At 40.5% G+C, this 24907-nt stretch overlaps 1 protein-coding gene across 6 annotated transcripts in view; it reads left to right on the plus strand.

Moving 5' to 3' along the window:
• The window catches only part of RAB27A (RAB27A, member RAS oncogene family), a 71513-nt gene that overhangs the window by 43617 nt on the left and 2989 nt on the right, over positions 1-24907 (plus strand). For all 6 annotated transcript variants that reach the window (XM_059700648.1, XM_059700675.1, XM_059700640.1 and 3 more), the window contains 4 exons: positions 1887-2059; positions 5984-6069; positions 7798-7901; positions 14679-14802. In XM_059700648.1, the coding sequence (XP_059556631.1) occupies positions 1907-2059; positions 5984-6069; positions 7798-7901; positions 14679-14802 (467 nt within the window). In that variant the 5' untranslated portion in view covers positions 1887-1906. The remainder of the gene's footprint in view (positions 1-1886; positions 2060-5983; positions 6070-7797; positions 7902-14678; positions 14803-24907) is intronic.

Genomic DNA, 24907 nt, shown 5'->3' on the forward strand with positions numbered 1-24907 from the left:
CCACTTGGCCTGGAGGTCAAACCCTCCCTGGAATTAGCTACAACAATCAAGATTTAACTATAAGACTGCGAACAAAGACCACTAGGGGGTGCACCAAGGAAGCATAACAAAATGCGGAGACAAAGAAACAGGACAAAATTGTCAAAGGAAGATATAGAGTTCAGAACCACACTTTTAAGGTCTCTCAAGAACTGTTTAGAAGCTGCCGATAAACTTAATGAAATCTACACGAAAACTAATAAGACCCTCGATCTTATATTGGGGAACCAACTAGAAATTAAGCATACACGGACTGAAATAACGAATATTATACAGACGCCCGACAGCAGACCAGAGGAGCGCAAGAATCAAGTCAATGATTTGAAATGCGAGGAAGCAAAAAACATCCAACCGGAAAAGCAAAATGAAAAAAGAATCCAAAAATGCGAGGATAGTGTAAGGAGCCTCTGGGACAGCTTCAAGCGTACCAACATCAGAATTATAGGGGTGCCAGAAGATGAGAGAGAGCAAGATATTGAAAACCTATTTGAAGAAATAATGACAGAAAACTTCCCCCACCTGGTGAAAGAAATGGACTTACAGGTCCAGGAAGCGCAGAGAACCCCAAACAAAAGGAATCCAAAGAGGACCACACCAAGACACATCATAATTAAAATGCCAAGAGCAAAAGATAAAGAGAGAATCTTAAAAGCAGCAAGAGAAAGAAACTCAGTTACCTACAAGGGAATACCCATACGACTGTCAGCTGATTTCTCAACAGAAACTTTGCAGGCCAGAAGGGAGTGGCAAGAAATATTCAAAGTGATGAATACCAAGAACCTACAACCAAGATTACTTTATCCAGCAAAGCTATCATTCAGAATTGAAGGTCAGATAAAGAGCTTCACAGATAAGGAAAAGCTAAAGGAGTTCATCACCACCAAACCAGGATTATATGAAATGCTGAAAGGTATCCTTTAAGAAGAGGAAGAGGAAGAAAAAGGTAAAGATACAAATTATGAACAACAAATATGCATCTATCAACAAGTGAATCTAAGAATCAAGTGAATAAATAATCTGATGAACAGAATGAACTGGTGATTATAATAGAATCAGGGACATAGAAAGGGAATGGACTGACTATTCTTGGGGGGGAAAGGGGTGTGGGAGATGTGGGAAGAGACTGGACAAAAATCGTGCACCTATGGATGAGGACAGTGGGTGGGGAGTGAGGGCGGAGGGTGGGGCGGGAAATGGGAGGAGGGGAGTTATGGGGGGGGGAAAAAGAGGAACAAATGTAATAATCTGAACAATAAAGATTTAATTAAAAAAAAGAAATAAAATAATAATAATAATAATAATAATAATAAAGCTGCAAGCCAGATGTTACCTGCTAATTTAGCATTGTCTTTGAAGAAACTATAATGGCCTGGGAAAATGAATGGGATAAGTGAAATTGCCTAGATGTCCAAGTAAAAGGCAAGACAAGTCAAGGATCCAGCACTTGGAGACTTTGAAAAAGTAGAGCTGGGGGAGGAATTGGAACCACTTATGCTCTAAGAATTGTTATTATTCCTGTAACATTCTTCTCTCTCTCTCTCTCATTAATTTTTGTTCAAATGATTTGCATATAAGACAATGACCATTACCTTCTTAATTATCATTCTCACTTGGAATTTTTGTCTTAAGAGTACTATATTCAGTTTAAGCTGAACTGTTAGTTATTTACTATTTCAGTAGCAACTCTTCTAGCAAATTACTACAAGAGGTCTTTAGGTGTCAGTGAACAATATCTAATCCTCTCCTCACAGAATTGTTAGGCATATAGGTGTTACATAGACGTACTTGTTGACCTGGATATTAAAGTATGGAGAAGTCTAATATTTTGTAATGTTTGTTTTTTGCAGGTGAACCAGAGTTCTTCATTATGTCTGATGGAGACTATGATTACCTCATCAAGTTTTTAGCTTTGGGAGACTCTGGAGTAGGAAAGACCAGTGTACTTTACCAGTACACAGATGGCAAATTCAACTCCAAATTTATCACAACAGTGGGCATTGATTTCAGGGAAAAGAGAGTGGTAAGTTCTATGGCCTCCTATCTAAAAATGTAATCTCTAAAAAAATAAAAGTAAAAATGTAATCTCTGAGTCCACATTTGCCTGTCTGTTTAGTTTACTTTGTAGGAATTAGGGCAACAAAGGTTGGAATCTAAAATTAAAGGATACAGCCCTGGCCACTGTGGTTCAGTTGGTTGGGCACCATCCCATGTACCAAAAGGTTGGTGGTTTGATTTCCAGCCCAGGCACATGCCCTGTTGCAGGCTAAATCCCCAGTAGGGGGCATTCAGGAGGCAGCCAATTGATGTATTGCTCACATTAATATTTCTGTCTCCCTTTCCTTTCCTCTCTCTCTAAAAATTGATTAAAATCTTTAAAAAATTAAAGCGTACATATGAAAGTGTATTATATTTAATCCTGGCAATGTGATTTAAAAGGCTGTGCTGAGGGACAATTCATATATAACTAAGTAGACAAAGTAAAAGTGAAGCTTCTTTTTAATTTTTCCTTGATACCTTTTTGGCTTCCATCTGAAGTCCACAGTTATTGCTCTGAAGCCTACAAAACATCCTGTCCCTCATACCCCTATTTTATCTGTTATATTTTCCACCTTTGATGTCATTCTTAATGACTTTTCTCTTAATTAAGGCCTCAGCAATCCCACGTGGACACTAAGTGGCAGAACTCGCTGCTGACAGGAGGGTGTGGTTGGAAGAGGAATGGGAATGCTGGTGGTGTGTGTTGATCTGGGAAGTAACAAGGGAAACAGAAGTTCTGCAGAATGATGAGGGAAGGGGCTCTTTTTTTAAAAACAACAACAACACACATACACACATTTTTATTGATTTCAGAGAGGAAGGGAGAGGGAAAGAGAGACAGAAATATCAATGATGAGAGAGTATCATCAATTGGCTGCCTCCTGCATACCCCCAACTGGGGATCAAGCCCACAACCCAGGCATGTGCCCTGAATCAAACCCAGGACCCTTCAGTCCACAGGCTGATGCTCTATCCACTGAGCCAAATCGACTAGGGCAAGAGGCTCTTTTTTTTGTTTTTGATTTTTAAAGGACCACACGACCAAAAAATATTCTGGTGGTGGAGGGGAAGGCAGGAAGTCGCTGTGTCAGAGTTGCAGAGGAATGAAGATGGGTTTTTCCATCGACTATATTTCTTGCTAAAAAATTGACTGTTACCATGAATCCGGTCAGGAAGTAGTCAGGAGATCAATGACAAAGACCCTGCCATGGAACATGTTCTACCTGGGAAAGATGCAGCGCCCCTGGCTTCAGGACAGAAGCATTCATTCCCTTCTACCCACCATAGGTGTTTTCTTCCATTACCAGGAGACTCAGACCCACTGAGTAATAATAGGATCTTTATGAAAGTCTCAATATTGACATATAGTTGGTAGAATTAATATATATATGTGATTATATTTATTTATTAATTCCCATTTTATAACCTTGTTTTTAAAAAATAGCTTTCTTGTGATATAATTCACTTAACATAAGCTTCACCCATTTAAAGTGTATAATTCAGTGGTTTTTAGTATATTTACAGTTGTGCAACTATCACCATTATTTAATTTTAGAGCACTTCATCAACCCGAAAAGAAACCTCATACTCTTTTGCAGTCATTCCCCATTTCCCCTCCCCCCAGCCATGAGTCTATTCTGGAAAGATTTGCCTATTCTGGACATATATAAATGGAATCATACAATATGTGGCCTTTTGTGTCTAGCCTCTTTCACTTAGCATATTTTTGAGGATCATTCAAGTTGTAGCATGTATCAGAACTTCATTCTGTTTTATGATCAAATCATATTTCATTGTACTTATATACGTACCACATTTTGTGTATCCATTCATCTGTTGGTGGACCTTTGGGTTGTTTCAGTTTTATGTATAATGTTTCTATTAACATTCATATATACATATATGAATGATATATATATATGAAGTCCATTTGTATATATATATATTGTGCATGGACTTATTATCATATCTCTTATGTGAGGACTTATGTTTTCAAATATCTTATGCATATGCCTAGGAACTTCCAAAATTTTCCAAAGATGCTGCACTATTTTACATTTCCAGAAATATAAGAGGGTCCCAATTTCTTCATATTCTCACCACTTTTGTTATTATCGATTTGATGAAAGCCATTCTAGTGGGTGTGAAATGGTATCTCATTGTAGGTTTGACTTAAATTTCCCTAATGAATGTTGTTGAGCAATCATCTTTTCATGTGCTTTATTGTCCATTTGTATATTGTCTTTGGAGAAATGTCTAATCAGGTTCCTCGTCTATTTATTTAAATATACTCTTTATTGCCTTTATCTATTTTGAAGTTGGTTATCTTTTTGTTAAATTTTAAGAGTTTTAAATATATTCTAGATAAGTGTTCTCATTAGATATATGATATGCAAATAGTTTTAGCTCTTACATTTAGGACTATGATCCATTTTGAGCTATTTTTTGTGTGTGTGTGCTTAGTATGAATAGGGATCCAATTTCATTCTTTTGCATGTGGATACCCTATTGCCCTAGCACAATTTGTTGAAAAGACTATTTTATCTCCCATTGAGTGGTCTTGGCACTCTTATTGAAAATCAGTTGACAATAAATGTAAGGTTTATTTTTGAACTCACAATTCGATTCTATTTAACTATATGCCTATCCTTATGCCAGTACTTTTCTATCTTGATTACTGTAGCTTTGTAGTAACTTTTGAAATTGGAAAGTATGAGTCCTCATTTTTTCAAGATTGTTTTGAATTCCTTGCAATTCCATATGAATTTTAAGGTCAGTTTGTCACTTTCTACAAAGAATCTAGTTGAGATTTTGATAGGGCTTGCATTGTGTATATGTGTGTGTGCTGTGACATGTGCTTAATACTCTAGTAGATGCTTTATAAATCTGTCTTAGCCTTCACTTCATGCTTGAGAAGAGCCTCAAGGTCAGCCAGAGGAGTGAGCTTAGGGCTTTTTCAGATGTTTCCTGGGCATATGTATAGCCCTAAACATGAGCATGGCCTAATAGATAACAAGGAATATTTTGGAGCTTTTCAAATCTCTGTCTAGACATCTCATTTCCTGTTTTGTTTTTTCTTTTTTTAAGTCTTTTTGGTTAGATTTTTTGTTAGCCCCAACTGGCTTTTTTTGCCTTTGGTAACTGTAATGTTAAATACTTGATGCTGATTATTTTCAACAATGCCCAAGGGATAGGGTTATTCTCATAGAGCCAGCTCTGAGGCAGGTAAAATAAAGACCGGGCCTGGGAATGGGGCTTTACACGCAGCTTTCAGTTCTCTGGGGATGAGATTTTAGGGGCAGCTCCAAACCTGTTTTGCCTCCACTGCTGTTATACTGATGGTTTTCACAGTTATCATAGTTATGTATATGTTGGTTTTCAGGACTACTGGGAGCCAGGAAAGGGGAGATGAGTAAAGGATAAGTGAAAATAGCACAAAGCTTATTATTTTTACTGATATTCAGAGTTCTGAAAAAGTTGATTTTGACAGTTTGTACTGATGTTTTCATTGCTTGTATGGAGAAAGAGTTTCAGAGGTACTGCCTATAAAATTGTTTTGAGAGTATTTTTAAAGATAGGATGGGAAAAGTCATAGAAAGGTAATATTTTTTGAAATGCATGACCTGAGGGTTCTTTGAGGAAAGGTGAGCTAATTATTATGTTACAGAAATTATGTATTATTTATATTTTCATAATATTTTTATAAAGATATATGATGTATATATACATGTTCATGCAAATTATTGTGTTACCTAAAGATAATTATTTGGGATAAAATACAAACAAGGTTATATTCCACATGGGATTTTCTTTAGAGGTTTATGCTATAGTTGTACTGAATACGGAAGTAAGAAGAGTTCACTGGTCTCAGAAAGCTCTCTCTCTCTCTTTTACTTTGCTGTTGTAGGTGTACAGAGCCAATGGGCCAGATGGAGCCGTGGGCAGAGGCCAGAGAATCCACCTGCAGTTATGGGACACAGCAGGGCAGGAGAGGTAGGAAGTCCTCCGTTATGCATGTGCTTCGTCCTGGAGGAAAGGGAAAAGCAGCTACACTTTTCATACAGGGACCCGAGCTGGAAGAAGCCAGCTGATCAGGTCATTTGCACCTGGATAAGCCATGCTGCCAAATTAGCAGGAAATTTGTCAGTCTGAGTTGCTAATGGTGGCTTTATTTCATACAAAGTCACAGGAAAAAATGAATCTTTTTCAAAATGGATCAACCTTACTTATGGTCTCTTTTTTGTTTTCTTCATTTTTAAAAGGCTTATACACTTTTCTCCATTGACCTTGGCTATTTACGCAGCCACACAAAAGCCACAGAGGTATAAAGGGGAGAAGAAAAGTAGGTTTACAGTTATTCGTATGGGAAAATATACAATTAATAAATAATAATACAAGAATACACTTTCGTGGACTCGCGATTGCAAACCTACTTTTGCCCACCCCTGTCTGTATTATTCTTGAAAACCGAGTGGAAAATCTGGTTGGAATTAATCCATATGGTCAGAGTTGCTTAACCAAAATTAGCCACATGGAATCTTGATGTAAAATTGCTTTTCGTTAGCTAAGGTTTCAGATTTTTCTCTCAGATTCTTTGAAGGCTTTTTAAAAACTTTTCATTATGGAAAACTTCAAGTATATAATGAACTCATGTATTCATTTCCCAGTTTCAACAGTCATCAAGCTGTGGCCAATCTTATTTTATGTATGCCCCTCATTTCTATTCACTCCCTCTCCCAAATTATTTTTAAGCAAATTCCAAATATCAGATTATTCATTCCTAACTATTTTGGTATGTATCTCTAAGGATAAGAACTATTCTTGTAAAAATATTGATTAAAAATATTTGAGAAAGCTTAGAAGATTAGATGACAAATTCATACCAGTATTTTCTTCCTTGGAGCCTGTGTCTGTCCATTGTAGGCTTTGTATAAAGGCAAAGTAAGAGGTGTGAATAGGACTGGTGGAGGGAGAGAGGGGAGACGGCAGGATAAAGCCTTGGAAGAGAAAGTACCAAAAAGGAACAGGGACTGAGTCATTGCTACTACCACCTTAACTCCTGAGATTGAAATCAAAAGGTCATGAAACACATTGTAATGTCAAGTCAAGCCAACCTTCACCGGACAAGGAAAACATACATAGCAAGCTCCATTGTTTGGGTCTAATTAACTCTCAGTTGGACAATAAATTCCTGGGTGATACTAAAGGATCATGAACTAGTTCTGTCATCCCTGTCCAGCGGGCTGGGTTTTTGAATCACATGGTCTGTTAATACATAAACTTACAGAAGTGACAAATAACTGTCTTATGTACTTTTGGAATGTCAGCACCTAATTTGTTTAAAAAAATTCTTTTCATTGATATAGGTTATTTTTATTTTAGAAGAATGTTCCAAGTATAACTTTTGATAATTGTTGGCATTTTTAAAAGTCTGAATTTTTTCAATTATTCTTGCTCTAGATAGCTATTTATTATATTTTGTGAGATACCTAATATTGATTATACTCATAACTTTATACTGTTAAATTGTCATTTATAATCACATTTTTCACTAAATCTAGTATAACTAAGAGCTATAACTTTCATGTATAATGTGAAGTTATTATAAACAATGGCACGTTATTAAACATCTAATTTGTTATTGATGAACTATGGTGAGAGGCTTTATGTTTCAGGAACAGGGCCGTGGTTTAGGTGATCAGTCTGCTTTTATGTCCCTAGGTTTCGGAGCTTGACAACAGCATTCTTCAGAGATGCTATGGGATTTCTTCTGCTTTTTGATCTGACAAATGAACAAAGTTTCCTCAATGTCAGGAACTGGATAAGTAAGTGTTATTGTCTCCCTGCCTCCCACCCCCTACAATAAAATGCCCTCTTATATTCTACTTTTGTTGTAAATTGACTTGGGAGAAATCCTAGTGCTGTTTAAAATGCTATATAAAGGAGCATGGCTATTAATTTAGGGGAAAAGATAACCAAAATATTCTGCTTTTTCTAATAATACCAACTTTGATGTGTCGAATACTTCCCATGCTCCAGGTATAAGGCCCTGCTCTCCATGCAAATCTCTTAATCAGTCTTTCCCACGGAGGAGACTCATCCCTCTTTTATAGATGAGGATATACAGGCCTAGAGGGGTTAATCACTAAGTATCTGCTTGCCTATTGTGTGCTATCAAGTCTTGTATCATCCCAGGGTTTAAAACATTACACAGATTACATACAAGGCTTAATGGATTAGACCCCTGGCTGCATGTCTCTTCTATGCTTAGAGGCCCCTTCTCTGTTTTGAGGGCCAGGCATTTGCCTGAAGGACTCTAGAACTCCATTGGCAAAAGTGGTCCCAGCACTGTGTGTGTGTGTGTGTGTGTGTGTGTGTGTGTGTGTGTGTGTGTGTGTGTGTGTCTATATATATCTTCATTTTGGCTTTTTGGAGAGATACTAATCTAAAATCCTGCTACTGGACCAAATAACAACCTGCGAATGTACATTTACCTTTATAAGTTGCATTAGTATAAACCTAGAAAATCTATTGGGAAAGGCTCTGATGTTAAATTTTTAACATCCAAATCTTTATAATGAAAACACTTAAAAATTACCTCCTACTTCAAAATTACTTGGTGATTTGTTAGTATTGGCTGTGGCTTTTTTTGTTTTATTTTGTTTTGTTTTCAAATCCTCACTCGAGGATATTTTTCCATTGATTTTTAGAGAGAAGAAGAGAGAGGGAAAGACAGAGAGAAAGATCAATGTGAGAGAAACTCACTGATTGGTTGCCTCCTGCACATCCCCTAACCATGGCCTGGGCAGGGGAGGAGCCTGCAACCGAGGTACATGCCCTTGACCAGAATCGAGCTCAGGACCCTTCAGTCTGCAGGGCGACACTCTATCCACTGAGACAAACTGCCTAGGGCATTGGCTGTGGTTTTGATAATAGAAAACCATAGTTCTGTTTTTTAATTTTATTGTACTAGAGGCCCGATGCACAAAATTCATGCAGGAGTAGGCCTTCCCTTCCCGGCTGCTGGCACCGGCTTCCCTCTGGCACCCAGGACCCAGGCTTCCCTTGCAGCCCTGCCTTCGTCCGGAAGGTCGTCCAGAAGGACATCTGGTCTAATTAGCATATTATGCTTTTAATATTATAGATTAGAGTTTACATTTAATATTATTTTGTATTAGTTTCAGGTATACAGCATAGTGGTTAGACAGTCGTATACTTTACAAAGTGTTCCTACTGGTATTTCCAGTACTGAATTGGCACTGTACATAGTTATTACAATACTAGAGGCCCTCTGCACGAAATTCATGCATTCGAGGGGGTCCCTCAGCCTTGCCTTCTCCCTCTCGCAGTCCGGGAGCCTTCAGGGGATGTCTGACTGATGGCTTAGGCTCACTTCCCCCCGGCCACCTGCTGCTTGGTGCACTGCTACATCTCCCGAGGGGTCCCAGACTGCTAGAGGGATGTCCGATTGCCACGGGATCAGGCCTAGGCCAGCAGTCGGACATCCCCCGAGGGATCCCAGACTGCAAGAGGGTGCAGGCCAGGCTGAGGGACCACCCCCCCCCCATGCAAGAATTTTGTGCACCGGGCCTCTAGTTATAAATAATGCTGCAATGAACATAGGGGTGAATATATTCCTTTGAATTAGTGTTTTGAGTGTCTTTGGATATATACCCAGAAGTGAAATCATTAGGTCATAAGGCAGTTTCCTTTTTAATTTTTTAAGGAACTTCCATACTGCTTGCCAAAGTGGCTGCGCCAATCTGCATTCCCACCAACAGTGCATCTGGGTTCCCTTTTCTCCATATCCCTGCCAACACTTGTTTGTTGATTTATAGATGATAGCCTTTCTGGCAGGAGTGCAGTGATATTTCATTGTAGTTCTACTTTGTATCTCTCTGATGATTAGTAATGTTGAGCATCTTTACATATGTCATATGGCCCTCTATTTCTTCTCTTTGGAGAAGTGTCTATTCAGGTCCTTTACCCATTTTCTAACCAGATTATTTGTTTTTTTTGGTGTTAAGTTGTTTATAAAATTTGGATATTAACCCTTACTGGATGCATCATTGGTGAATATCTTTTTTCATTTAGTAGGTTGTGTTTTCATTTTGTTGATGGTTTCCTTTGTTATGCAAAACCTTTTAAATTCGATGTAGCCCCATTTGTTTATTTTTTCTTTTGTTTCTCTTGCCAGAGGAAATTATCAGAAAAACTATTGCTAAGAGAAGTGTCTGAGATTTTACCCCTTATGTTTTCTTCTAGTTTTAAGGGTTTTGAGTCTTACATTTACATCTTTAGTCCATTTTGAGTTTTTTCTTATATATGGTGTAAGAAGGTGGTCTAGTTTATATTTTGCATGTACCTGTCCAATTTTTCAACACCATTTACTGAATAGATCTCCTTTATCTCATTGTATATTCTTGGCCTCAGTCAAATATTACTTGATCATATTGGCGTGGGTTTATTTTGGGACTTTCTATTTTGCTCCATTGATCTTTTTAAAAAATATATTTTTATTGATTTCAGAGAAGAAGAGAGAGGGAGAGAGAGATAGGAACATTAATGATGAGAGAGAATCATTGATTGGCTTCCTCCTGCTGGGGATCGAGCCCATGAGCATGTGCCCTGACCTGGAATCGAACTGTGATCTCCTGGTTCATAGGTTCATGCTCAACCATTGATCCACACCAGCTGGGCAGTTTTCATAGTTTTTTGATGGAACCTTCACCTTATTTGGGTGACCCAAGAAGTGTACATTCTGTAGGTTAGATGAGCCCTCCTGTTGTAGTTTAGTCTTGATTGCTCTTGGCCCATTCATGGGTAGGGTTGGCTCTCAGGCTCACTGACTGTGAGGATTAACCTTGTCACAGTGTATGAGCTGCTATGTGAGGGTTGACCCCACAAAGCAGAACTTGCCCCAGCAGGGTCCGGTGCCTGATGAGCCCTCCCTTTTTTAAAATATATTTTTATTGATTTCCTAGAAGAAGGGAAAGAGAGAGAGAGATAGAAACATCAATGAGGAGAGAGAATCATTGATTGCTGCCTCCTGCATGTCCCCCACTGGGGACCGAGCCCACAACCCAGGCATGTGCCCTTGACCAGAATGGAACCCAGGACCCTTCAGTCCTCAGGCTGACACTCAATCCACTGAGCCAAACCAGATAGGACGGAGCCCTCCCTTTGATGTGATATGCTGCTTGTGGAGCTACTCAGGTCGTGTTCTTTTTAAAAAATGTTTTTATTGATTTCAGAGAGGAATGGAGAAGGAGAGAGAGATAGAAACATCAATGATAAGAGAGAATCATTGATTGGCTGCCTCTTGCACACCCCCACATTGGGGATTGAGTTCACAACCTGAGCGTTTTCCCTGACTAGGAATCAAACCGCGACCTCCTGGCTCAACCGCTGAGCCACGCCTGCCAGGCTCAAGCACTTTATAAGGACTCTTGTTAGATATGTGCTCATAGAATTTTGACACTGAAAAAGAATAAACCCACTTCTTTTTCCATCGGTAGAAAGGGAAACTGAGACGTTAGATAAATCTTGCCCTTCTGGGCTTTATATATTTTAGATAATAGACAAAATTATGTGAAATTATGGGTATGTATGTATTTTTCCCCTTAAAGGATAAAAGAGTCCTTACTGCCCAGTTAGGTAAATAAAATATTCATATTGAAGATTTCATATCTTCAATGGAAAGTATTCTCCTCTTCTCTAGTCCTGTTTTTTTAAAGATATAATGTTCAGTGTTAGAGTTGGTAATATCAAATCTTAATTAGAAGTAAACATTTGTTGACTTATACATTTTATTTTTCTTCTCACTTCTAGCATTTCTTCATTTTTATTTAACTTATATAAACTTATTTTACTAATATAACTTCTATAAAAATATTATTTTACTAAATAATAGTTTAAAATATATACATATATACATGTATGTGTATGTGTGTATGTGTGTACTAGAGGTCCAGTGCATGAAATTTGTGCAGGAGGGGGGGGGATCCCCTCAGCCCAGCCTGCACCCTCTCCAATCCAGGACCCCTTGGGGGATGTCTAACTGCCGGTTTAGGCCTGATCCAGAGGACATCCCTCTCACAATTCGGGACTGCTGACTCCTAACTGCTCACCTGCTTGCCTGCATGATCGCCCCTAACTGCCCCCCCCCCGCCAGCCTGATCTCCCCTAACTGCCCCCCTGCTGGCCTGGTCACCCCAACTTCCCTCCCCTGCTGGCTTGGTTGCCCCTTACTCCCCCCTCCAATCCCCCCCCCCCCCCCGCCGGCCTGGTCGCCCCTCGCAGTCTGCTGTTCAGTCGTTTGGTCGTCCCTCACTAACCCCCCTGCTGGCCTGGTCACCCCATGCAGCCTGCTGGTTGTTACTGTTACTGTGATGGCGTCCTGGACAATTTGCATATTCCTCTATTATTAGTATAGATATTCTGTCTATCTGTCTGTCTATCACAACAAACACAGATTCTGGACCCTCTACCGAGTGTTCCTGATTCAGTAGATCTGGGTTGGGACCTTAGAATTATATTTCTAACTAGAGGCCTGATGCACAAAATTCATGCAGCCCAGGCTGCATCCAGAAGGTCATCCAGATGGTCATTCTGCCGCTTGGTCTAATTAGCATATTGGCTCTTTATGATATGGGACAAGTTCTTAGGCTGCTAGTCCATGGACCTAACCTGAGTAATCACTGAATTAACTCACTCAATCCCCACTTTAACCCTATGAAGTAAGTGTTAAGTCTGATCAAATAATTGAATTGATATCCCCTCCCCTGGGAAACTGACCTTTAGATCAGTTCACAACTGACATTCCCTTTTGTTTAGACCACATTCCATTTGCTATGGACTTACCCAGGATCCAGACCCACCCAGTAAATTCCCCACCGGAAAAACCCGCCTGGAGTCCTTTAAAATCTCTGACTCTCTGTCCCTGGGTGCTAGTGCCATTTTGGGGCTCAGCCCATCTGGTTTCCAGATCATTAATAAATTTATAATTCTTTACCACTTTTGACCTCATGCATTCCTCCTTCGGTGACCCTAACAGTAAGTACCATTATTATCGGCATTTACATATGGAAACTGAGGCACAAAGCAGTCAAATAAATTTCCCAGAGCGGCACAGGTAGCAAATGGCAGAGCCAGGCTTCCACCTTAGCCACACTGGGTCCTGAGTTCATGCTTATAACCATGACACTGGACATATAAGGTGTGAACAGGCACAGAGCCACTCTGGAGACCAGAAGGATTTCACAGCAGAGGTAACTAAGAAGCAAGTCTTAGAGGAAGGGTGGGGAAGGAAGGTTGCGGTTGGGTATTCATGGGTGTGGGGACAGCGTGTGTAACAGCCCAGAGGAAAGAAAGGGCATGGCTCTTATTGGAAGCTACACAGCTTGGTCTTGCCCTGTATAGCTCTTATTTTCCTGCTTGTCCCTTTAGGGCAAAGGTCGTTGTTCTGAAATTCCACACCAAGTATCAAGCTGAAATTCATGCCTGCTGCCTTGACTTATCATGTCTGATAAGATAAAATGAACATGACTTCATAATGAGGAACAAAAATGTCAACACTTCTCTGGTTAACCATGTGAAAAATAAATTAGGCCATCAATTTTGTGAAAGCTTGGGCTGTTTTAATTTCATTATGGGGTGTGACAAGTAAGAAATAAGACTTTATTTTCCTTCTTTGGGAGATTAACTACTCAGCTTAATGAATTTCTTTTGTTTGATTTAAAATTATGCCTATTTACCAGTTTTCCAGTGAAAAGAACTAAAAGCTGTGGAATAAGAATTGTAGTCTCCTGCTTTTTCTTGGTTCTGGTGAATGAATCATTGACTCTTTATTCTGGGTTTTCTCTCTTCATTTAATCCTGTATTGTGCGTTAAATGAATTGATTCGGCCTTAGAATAATAGAAAAATATGAGAAACACTTCAGGTAGAAATAGGTTAGCTAATAGGAAGACAGCTCTTAAAATTGTGATTGCTGTGGAGAGGAAATAAGTAAAAAACAATTTTAAGATGAACAATAAGTAGCCTGGTTGGGTAGCTCAGTTGGTTAGAGCATTGTCCTGATACCCCAAGGTTGTGTGTTCGACTCCCAGTCAGGGCACAAACAAGAATCTACCAGTGAATGCTTAAATAAGTAGAGCAACAAATCGATATTTCTTTTTCTCTCTAAAAAAAAAAAGATTAGCAATAAGCTCTAGGAAATCCTCTAAGTTTTTTTCAAATGGCCTTCATAAAAAGACTGCCACCTGCCACCTGTTTGTGTGTGTGTGTGTGTGTGTCTGTGTGTGTATGCATGCGTGCACATGTGGGTGCACTTGCACACGTGCACACCTTTGGAGGGTTAAGTATTCCCTTTCCTCTCTGATATACATAAGCTGGGGTCTGTGTTTGAGGGCGGGAGTAGTTTCATATCTGCCTCATCCATTCAGTTTGATAGGTGAAGGCGCTGATGCTTCGAAAGCACTGTATCAGGTCCCTATATCTGTATTTCCATTTAGTTTTCACAGCACTTTTGCATGTATTCTCCGTTGATCATACACTTACATTATTTTTCACCTATAATTTTCTTATCTTCTTACATTAATAGGCCAGCTACAAATGCATGCATATTGTGAAAACCCAGATATAGTGTTATGTGGGAATAAGAGTGATCTGGAAGACCAGCGAGCAGTGAAAGAGGAGGAGGCCAGAGGACTTGCAGAGAAATATGGGTGAGTATTTTTGTGGAGAAATCTAGAGAAAACATGTCCAATTTAAACATTAGCACACGAATAAATAACAAAAAAGGTAAAAGCAAAATATAGAAACAAAACACTCAGCTGTAGGCCTTAGGAGGTATCAAATATCTACTTTGCATGTTAATCCTATATAATAACACCCTAATATGCTAATTGACAGAACAGCAGAACGACAAGTCACTATGATGCACACTGACCACTAGGGGGCAGACACTCAACGCAGGAGCTGCCCCCTGGTGGTCAGTGCACTCCCACAGGGGGAGCGCCACTCAGCCAGAAGCCGGGCTCACGGCTGGCGAGCGCAGTGGCAGGGAGCGGGCCTAAGCTGGCAGGAGGACATCCCCCAAGGGGTTCTGGGCTGCGAGAGGGCGCAGGCCATGCTGAGGGGCCCTCCCCCAGTGCACGAATGTTGTGCACCGGGCCTCTAGTATTATATAATAGTGGGGATCATAGAAAAAGTATTGGAGAAGGGCCTTTGTTCAGTTCTTCCGTCCCATTTTCTCAATCTCTTGGTGTTTGAAGAAAGACAGCGTTGAGGGTAGATGTCCTAATTTTGTAAGGCCTCCTTTACAAGATGCAAGTAGGTGACCCCTGGGATAAGGACATCCTTTATGTTCAACAAGGACATTTCAAAGCCAGTTCATGTGCTGCTGTAGAGAGCTCCAGCATACACGAGGGCCTTCTTGGCTTTGAAGTTTCTGTGCTGGGAGAGGGGTGTGAAGATCCCCTGTGGTTTAGGCTGTGCTTTTATGGAGAATCAACTAAAACTGTCTTCGTCCTTGAGCTCTGGGAAGAGGATCGTATAGCAGCAGCATTCATTGGACATGAAAGGAGGGGTCAGCCCTTTTTATTAAAGTGTCAAGGGCACCCTTACACAGGAATTTGTACTTTACTTTTTTTCTGCCTCAAAAAAAAAAATGAGCACCCAAATGTATGTGTATTAATTACCCCTAATATCAGGGGGAGGCAGCCAGTGGGGTTGAGAAGGAAGGGGTGGAGAGAGGAGGAATGTGTGGTGTGGAGGGGTGAGGTCTACAGGGACGGTACCTGGCTAGTGGCCTTGGTTGTTAGAATCCAAAGAGGCCAGAGGAGGCCCTTTCCCTTCTCATTGTCTGAGCACGGCTGTGCTCTTCCTGGGGCTGATGGAGGTTCAGAAAGCACTCAAGGATGGGAGTCACACTGGGAAGAGAGTGCAAGGATAGGTTGGCCCCGTGGGAAGAGGCCAGAGGCTGCAAAGCTTTGAATATCACCTCAGGAGAGTGAAATTGGTTTCCTGGGGGACAGGGAGTTGCTGAAAGCCTTTGAGCACAGAGGGATGTCATCAGCACTTTTCCAGATCAGTCAGGGTGGGCGGGGGGTGCGGGGGGCTGTGAGGGGGTCTGGGCAGGAGGAGAGGGGAGATGGAACAGGAGGAAAGACTGGAGACAGGGAGGTTGCAGTGATCTGTGAAGTAGAGAGGGGCTGTGTTTGTGGAGAAGGAAAAGGACTAAATCAGAGAAAATACACAGGGTCAGGGTCGGGCAGAACAGGATTTTACATCTTAAATCCAGCACCAGGAAGGGTGTGGTTCCCATCTACTAGGCTGGCTCACGCTGGTGAGGATCTGCAGTCAGATGTGGAGGTTTTCACTCAGGGTAGAGGGCGGGGAACCATGTTAGAAGCACCTGGGGAGCTTTTAACAAATACTCATGTTCGGGCCTCGCCTCTGAGCTTCTGACATAATTGGTCTGGAGTGGCTTACTAGGCGGGGTTCCGTGAACAAACATACTTACAGAGGGGTTTGACTTTATGCTCTCGTGGAGCTGGGTAGGCAGTCTCTGTCAGGTGTAGTTTCGTGTCTGATGCTGAAGCTCGAGGTCCAGAGGACAGGCAGTCAGGAAGGGAAGCTGGATCCACAGTGGGAGAGAGCAAGAAGCAGCCGGACCCATACTTACTGACCCAAACCTTGTCAGTCATTTGGGGCAGAGTTGGGATTGATTCCTTCTCCTCTGAGCTTCTTCAGCCCTCTGCTGGTTTCCTTGGTTCATTCCACATCCTGCCTGAACACGAGGTTGCTTTCGGACTATGTGGAGGATCTGGGGATACAGGGATTGCCTCAGAACTGGGTGGCATGGGTGTCCTGCAGCAGCCAGGGCTCTGCTCACCGAGCTAAACACTCACACCTGGCCCAGGAGTCGGAGAAGCTGGAGGAGGATCTAGGGGAAGATGGAGCAGGTGCAGGTCTGGCTGCTGGCTTATGCCAACGAGAGGAGCCAGCAGGTAAGCAACAACGTGTGAGAGCTACAGAATAGCTTCTGCTTCACTTCCGTCCCCCAAATCTCTCTGTGGTCCGACCTACCTGGGAAGGGAATTCTGGGAAATGTCATAGACATATTCAAAGCCACCACATATTCAAAGCCTGGACATTGGTATCTTTCAAAGCTCCCCATGTGATTGCATGCACAGGGGTTGAGATATGCTCTCTTCCTCCCTTGAGAGGCACTGCTGTAATGTAGTGGGAGGGATCAGATACCACAAGAACACAGCATTGAAGCTGGGAGCCATGTCGCAAGGAGGTGAGGAGGAAGTAAGTGAAGAAGCAATGGAAACCAGGGGCCTAGACCGTGCTTTTGAGAAGCGGGTTAGTAAAGGCCAAAAGAACAAAACCTAGGGCAGCCAGTGCAGTTAGCTACGTCAAACAAGTGTTTTCTCAAGTCTGGGGCAGAGTCGGGATTGATTCCTCCTCCTCGAGCTTCTTCAGCCCTTTGCTGGTTTCCTTGGTTCATTCCACATCCTGCCTGAGCCCCAGGTTGCTTTCGGACTCTGTGGGGAATCTGGGGATACAGGGATTGCTTTTCATCTGTGCTCAGATTACAGGTTTGGGGAGTATTTTAAAGAGAGAGGCTCAATCTAAAGTTTCTGGATTGAATAAAGATGAGGAGAGATGGGATTAGCAGATAAGGGAATTGAAACTATTGGAGAAGAATGGAAAGGAATGGAAAACAAAATTCCTTGAACATTTAGGAAGTATAGAGTATAGTTCTGTAGGCTGTGCCCTGCCCGGGAACTGAACTGTGACCTCCAGGCTCATGGGCCAATGCTCAACCACTGAGTCACACCAGCTGGGCATGACATATCTACATATGTTGTCTGATAAATTTGCATTTTTGTTACTATTGTGCTGCCTTCTATCCTCAATTCATAAAAATAGATCAGTGGTTCACAAGTGATTCTCTGAAATATACATTCAGAGAATGACACACTGTGTCTCAGAAAAGCTTTGCAAACCTAACAAAGGACGTGTTAAGTGCAAATACGGAACATACATCTGTGTGTGCTGGGACAAGGAAATCAGAGAATGAGAACTCCATGCAGCAGCCCGAAATGGAAAGAGCGAGCTGAATGCATGATGATGACTGTCAGGAAATTTAGTTTTAGTAGACTAAGAATCCATTTATCCCTAATTTCCTGCAGAATCTTTTTTGCTATACACTTGGTTAAATTGTAATATGATGTTCTTAAGCCACTTCCTAGCACAACAAAGTGGATTATTGGTAAACCAATCAAGTTCTTGTAGAACAAGTGCAAAACAATGCTTTGCAGTATGTTACATTGACTAATATTGTCATTGAAGTCAGAGGAGAGAACAAAATAGAGGTTTATTCAAATTTTTAGTCCCACCAGTAAAAACTATTACAAGTCAACCTGTTGCTGAAACATTTTTAAGAACAGTTACAAAGCCCTGGCCTGTGTTTTTCAGTGGTTAGAGCATGACCCGTGAATCAAAGCGTCGGGGGTTCAATTTCCTGGTCAAGGACCTGTACCTGGGTTTAGGGCTCAATTCCCCACCCTGGGGACATGTGTGGGGAGGCAACCAATTGATGTCTCTCTCTCACATTCATATTTTTTTCTCCCTCTCTCCCTCCCTCCCTTTCACTCTCTCTAAAAGTCGATGGAAAAATATCCTCAGGTGAGGATTAACACACACACACACACACACACACACACAGAGAGAGAGAGAATAGCCACAAAGTCAGTGACAAAGATAGCAGAAGAGAGCAGCAGTATTGCCAACATTCCTCTTGTAGGTGACGCTGTCGGAGCTGAAGCTTTAGTGTGCATCAGAATCACCTGAGAGCTGTGTCCCACCATTTCTGCTTTTGGTAGATGCCGCTGCTGGTGGTGGTTGAGGATGGCGAGAACCACTGGTGTCGATGCCAAGTTACTGTCAGGTGTGCCTGCTGGCAGATACTTTCCTGGACAAAATAGCTGGACAGAACACTTATGCCCAGAATAGAAAGCACTTATCTGCTGATACCATGCATGGGTGAGGGTAACATGCTCAGTGACTTCTCATTGGAAAATCTATGCTAAAAAGAAAAAGGATTTTTTTTTCTCACACAGTTCATTGCGCCAGCTGTGATATAGATTGGGGGGGGGGGGGACACACTAGGATTGGTACGGAGGGAGCACCAGCCTCAGTAGGCAAGCAAGGACCTTACTCTGGTTGCACCTAAATTGCCTCCCACACTCTGCTTTACTTACAGAGGATAGTCGGTGGTCATTAGAAGACTTTGTCCTTGATTCAGAGTTGAGGATAATACAGAAAATTGTGAATGCGATGAAAGCATGATGATTGAATGTACATATTTCATGTGCTGTGCCAAGAAATAGGCAGCAAATGTTTAAACACTGAGATAATTGACATACTGTATTAGCTTTTGGTGTACAATATAATGATTTGATGTGTGTATATATTGCAAAATGATTACCAAAATAAGTGTAGTTAACACTCATCACCACATATAGCTACACTTTTTTTGTGTGTGACGGGAACTTTTAAGGTTTACACTTTTAGGGGCTGCAAAATTAAAACAACTTGTTTTCCCACTGAAGGCTGTTGGCTATCGATGAGGAAGGTGCTCAAAAGTTTCTGGAATGAAGGATGACTTTAAAAACATTTATTTACCACATTAATAACATGAGTACAGACCAATTCTGGAATTTCAAGCGGTTTAGCTCAGCAGAACGCTCCGTGTCTGCCTGAACTAGAGGAAATGGGGTATGAATAGCCTGATCTCTAGTAGTTTGATGCTTTGCTAATTGGACGACATCCTTTCTTTGTTTGAGAAATAAATTAAGGATGTATCATTGGGCATGTTTTGAAACCACAAACATCAGCTGCAACTAAACACACAAGACAATTTCCAGAGCCCCACACAAGTCCGAACAGGATCTGGAGTTCATTTGGCACCATCTCCCAGGCTGGACAGTCCATACCCCAGCCCTTTACTGCAGCGATTTTCAGCTGGTGTGCCACAGAATTTAAAACATGCAATGCCTGACTATTTAGTTAGGAGCACTGACCTCTTTGATTGTCAAATAAGAAAGGACAACAGTCAACACAACAGTAGCCATTCTGTGGGAATGTCCTGTCTTGAGCCATAAATATAGGTCATATAACAGAGTTGCATCTAATTGGTTACATTGCATAATAAAGTTTCATCTGATTGGTTAATTCTTGGTACCAGAAATCTTTATATACAAGTATAGGCACCTTATTAAAAAAAAAATTGTTTTGGAGCCGGGCTGGTATGGTTCAGTGGTTGAACATTGACCTCTGACCCAGGAGATCATGGTTCAATTCCCATTCAGGGCACATGCCTGGGTTGTTGGCTCAATCCCCAGTAGGAGGCATGTGGGAGGCAGCTGGTTGATGATTCTCTCTCATCACTGATGTTTATATCTCTCCCTCTTCCTTCCTCTCTGAAATCAATAAAAACATATTTAAAACAAATAAAAATAATTTTAAAAATCCCTTTGGAGTAAAAAGGGTTGGTAATTACTATCTTTTTTTGGTAAATTAGTAAAAATTATACCTATTTTTGTCAGATCAGCAAAATATATATTTTTTGGTGTGCCACAGAATTTTAGTAATTAGTTTACATGTGCCATGAGGTGAGAAAGGTTGAAAATTGCTTCTTGACTGTACTAGCTTATTCATTTAGCATCCAATAGATTATGAAAAGTATGAGACTTCCTTTCCTACTTTAGTGAAAAATTTCTCCATAATTTCTGATCCACATGTGAGCCAAATATCTAGAACCATTTGGGAGAATTATCAAATGCACTTGCTTTTATTTCTGAAAAATTCTGACTGGAAACTTGAATCTTCTGGGTTTTTTTTTGGAAATAAATAATAGAAAAGCAACCAGTTAGATGTGGGTCTTAATCTATGGCATGAGGTAGGGATATAGATATCTTAGTGAAAAACCGGCACGTGATAATGCTCCTCATTGATTTGAAGCTGTTTGTCATTTTGTTTGTTTTATTTCATTTCATTTTTAAATTTGTGATTCATCTATTTTTTAAAAGCACACTAGATTGGTGTTCTGCATGTGTTCCAAATGGCCATTAAATGGTCATTTACAGATTGATATCACCATTAGCTGCACAGATTTTTTCCCCCAAACGTTTGGAGATACTGCTCCCTGGTAATGCTATATTAGCGCCACCATGTGGAGAGAAGGAACAATACTATTCTTTCTATGGTTAAAAACAAACAAACTGATCCTCTTGAATTTAAGATTACTAAACTTTTGCCTACCATATTTTAGGAAGAACAGAACATCATTTTTAGAGAAAACCTCGTTAGATGAACTTTTATTGAGCGTTTGCTGGATGCTAGGCTTGTGCTAAGCCCTTTACATGTATAATCTCATTGCCTCCTTACCATGACCCATGAGCCACGGTTACTCCTCTTTACAGATACAGGGAAGTGTTCAGATTAAGCACCTCAAATGCCTTCTAAAAGTCAACACCAAGAAGATATGCACATAAAAACATTATTAACTCCATCCACTAAACTTTCTATGCCCTTAAGACAAGCTGAGCAGTCCAGCTTTCAAATGTGAGCACAAGGCACATTTCTGTCTCTGAGGCATCATTTTATTACGGAAGGAAAGTCTTAGTTCGGGGTCTTCTCTATGGATCTCATCTGGTTTGCTTTTTGTCTGGCTGTTCAAAGAGCTGAGAGTGGAGTGAGCTCTAGTATTTTATTCCCGTAGAAACAAAACCCGCGTTTGCCCTAATTGCTCAGAAGACTCCGAATGATCAGTCTAAGGATTTTCAGGTTGTTAACCTGACTCCTGGTCACATGACCTGGAGTCACAAAGGGCAGGAAAGTGTACTTTAATTGAAGGGTATAAGTTTGTTACTTGCATTTGGGGTTATAAATCTAAACTTGTTTAATATTGTACATCTTGTTAATATTGTACATCTCTTAATATGAGAGACTTGAAATATACATCTTAACTCGTATACCCTGAAATACTACCGATCAAATATTTGCTTAAGTTAGTAAACATTAGACAATAGCTCATAGCGCTGCTAGAGGCATCGTCATTTATATTGTAGTATTAATAAAGCAAGGTCCATTTTGTGTCAGCACTTAGGGATGGCCACTTTGGGGAATGAGGTGTTTGAGGAGTGAAGGGAGGCAAATGCTTTGGAGCACTTTGGCTGGGACAGGTAAGTCTGACTGAACCATCCTGATGCAGGAAGGCCTGGTCCCAGATATCAAATTTAGTCAGGGGCACTGACTTCTTTTCCCTTAGATTGTCAAATTTAAAAAATGACAACAATCCAACACAGCAATAGCCATCCAGTATGAATGCCCTGTCTTGAACCATAAATATACAAGTCATATAATAAAGTTGCATCTTGGTCACATTGCATGATAAGTTTGCAGCTGATTGGCTAATTCTTGGTACCAGATATCTTTATATTTTGAAGAAAAAAGGGTAGCTAATTACTACTATTATTATTATTATAAGTGCTTTAAAGTCAACTCACTTAATCCTTATAAGAAGATCCTGACATCTAGTTTTACAGATGAAGCAGCTGAGGCACAGAGATGAATAGCTTGCCGGTGTTACGCAGTTGGTAACAAGTGTTACTAGATTTGACTCCAGGAAGCCTGACTCTAGAGGTTAGGGGTCCTGACCATTGTTCAAATTGTCTGCAACTTCCACGCCTAGGTTTTCTAGTTTTTAAAAATACTTTCAACTATGTTTTTTCATTTATGCCTTCAAAGTTACTATGAGGTAATATTCAGGAGCTGAAAGGGAAGAAACTATGGAAAGTAGAAAGAGCTTAAGGAGATTCCATTGAGACATTCCATGAGTTTGAGGACACTAGAGTTGGAAAGATGTTTATAATTGCATTTGTGCAAATTTTAAAAGTTAGATGTACATTATCATGACTAGTATTTACAAGAAGTTTACTGTTTGACTACATTGGGGTTTTTTTTTTGTATTTTCAATTTCAGTCTATTATTCTTAGAGGGAGGGATGCATTTTTCAGTTGCCTTTCCATGAAACAGTATATTTCTAATGGTAACAGAGTGAGCAGGTCTTCCCCTTAAGTATAAGAAATGTTCTGTAGACATTAAATGATTCTTCATGGGTGTAACTGAGAAAGAACATAATGAAGAAAATGTAAGTGTTTAAGTTTTGAGTCCTCTCAATCCTAAATTCAATTTCTGTAACAATGGCAATATCACAAACTTTCCCTCGGACTTAATTCAATAACGTCATAGGTACTTGATGAATAATAATTTATTGAGTCCACATAAAGGGTGCTCTCTTAACACTTGCTAATCAAATACTGCATGAGACCAGGGGGTTAGAAAATATGTATTATCTTCATTTTGTGGATAAGGTGACAGATAAAGAGGGAGGAAAAAAGACTGACAGTAACCAAAGTGGTAGATAGGCAGTGGTTACAAAACCACTAAGACCATGTAATTCGCCTGGTAGGCCCTTTTCTGATCAAGATATTTTAGAGTCAGCATATGAAGGGCATGGGAGAATCATTGCAGCAACCATGTCTTGCAAAATTTAGAGATGGATAGAGAAATACTCAAATGAAATCGTAGTTTCTTACCCAGTTTTTAGAAGCTATACTAGAGCAGGAGAGAATTGCAGAGGTCAAGTTCTGCTTCTATAGGAAGCGTGCAGGAAGATAGCACCTTGGGGAATCCCAATGGAGAAATAGCCTTCTGTCCCTACACGTGAACACCCTACCGGCCTAACCTACTTGTGGTGACATGAGAAGCAGAACAGAAGCAAACATCTGTACAAGCTCAAGAAGGTTTTAAAACTGTAAAAGTTCTCATGTGGAAGCTGCTTCTAGCCAGGAAATAAAACAAGAGTAACTGAAATTGTAATCAGAGTCATTGATGTAGGCGTAAGATGCTAGGAGAATGCAGGAAAACAAAGACATTCTATAAGAAAAGTAATAGTGGACAATTTTAAAGTCCCTATAAATGTAAAAATATTTTACTGAATTCATTTGCAGGACTCTCTGAGGTGCTAAAACAGTTTTCTTTCAGAGTTTTTTCACATCAGAGATCATTTTGGTCAAATTCCTTACTAAGTGGTAGAAATGAAATCAACAGTTTGAGGAAATACAACTTGATTATTATTTTCATGGCTTTATTAAGAAGCAGGAAGAATTTGGCAGTTGATTGATCCTGTGGTAAAGATTAATTTAAATGTATAAAGGGTGGCCACCAAGAGATTATGTGAAAAGCAGCCTTAGCGTTTTGAAATAATGCTTTGTGAGTTACTTAAAAAATTATACATATACCACAGGCCTTTGGATAACAAAATAAGCACACTTAAGATAGGTACCCTTGAGGAACTCTGAGATGCAGAATTCAGAATGTCTGCAAGTGGCTGGTGCAGGAATACCCCCTGGAGTTGACAGGCAGTAAAGCGTTTGGCAGACACAGCCAGAGACCTCTCATTTCTCTCTAATGCAGTCCCATCTCTCCCCTTGCCCCCCGCCCCCCCCCCCCCTGCTATGTGCAGCAAGTAAAAGAGATTTACCTGTTTTGGAAATCCCCATATAATGTATGTAAGTTTGCAACCAGTAGAGCCTATGACTAAGTTGGTTACTGGAATCAAACAGCTGTGATCCCACTACCAGCTCTGTTCTTTTCTAGCATTGCGAAATGGGGCAAGTTACTTTGTCTTTCTGGGCCACAGTTTAATATTTGTAAAATGGGAATAAAAACTTTCAGAAGTTTTACATC

This window comes from Myotis daubentonii, chromosome 1 (assembly GCF_963259705.1).
Source record: "Myotis daubentonii chromosome 1, mMyoDau2.1, whole genome shotgun sequence".
NCBI classification, from domain to species: Eukaryota; Metazoa; Chordata; class Mammalia; order Chiroptera; family Vespertilionidae; genus Myotis; species Myotis daubentonii.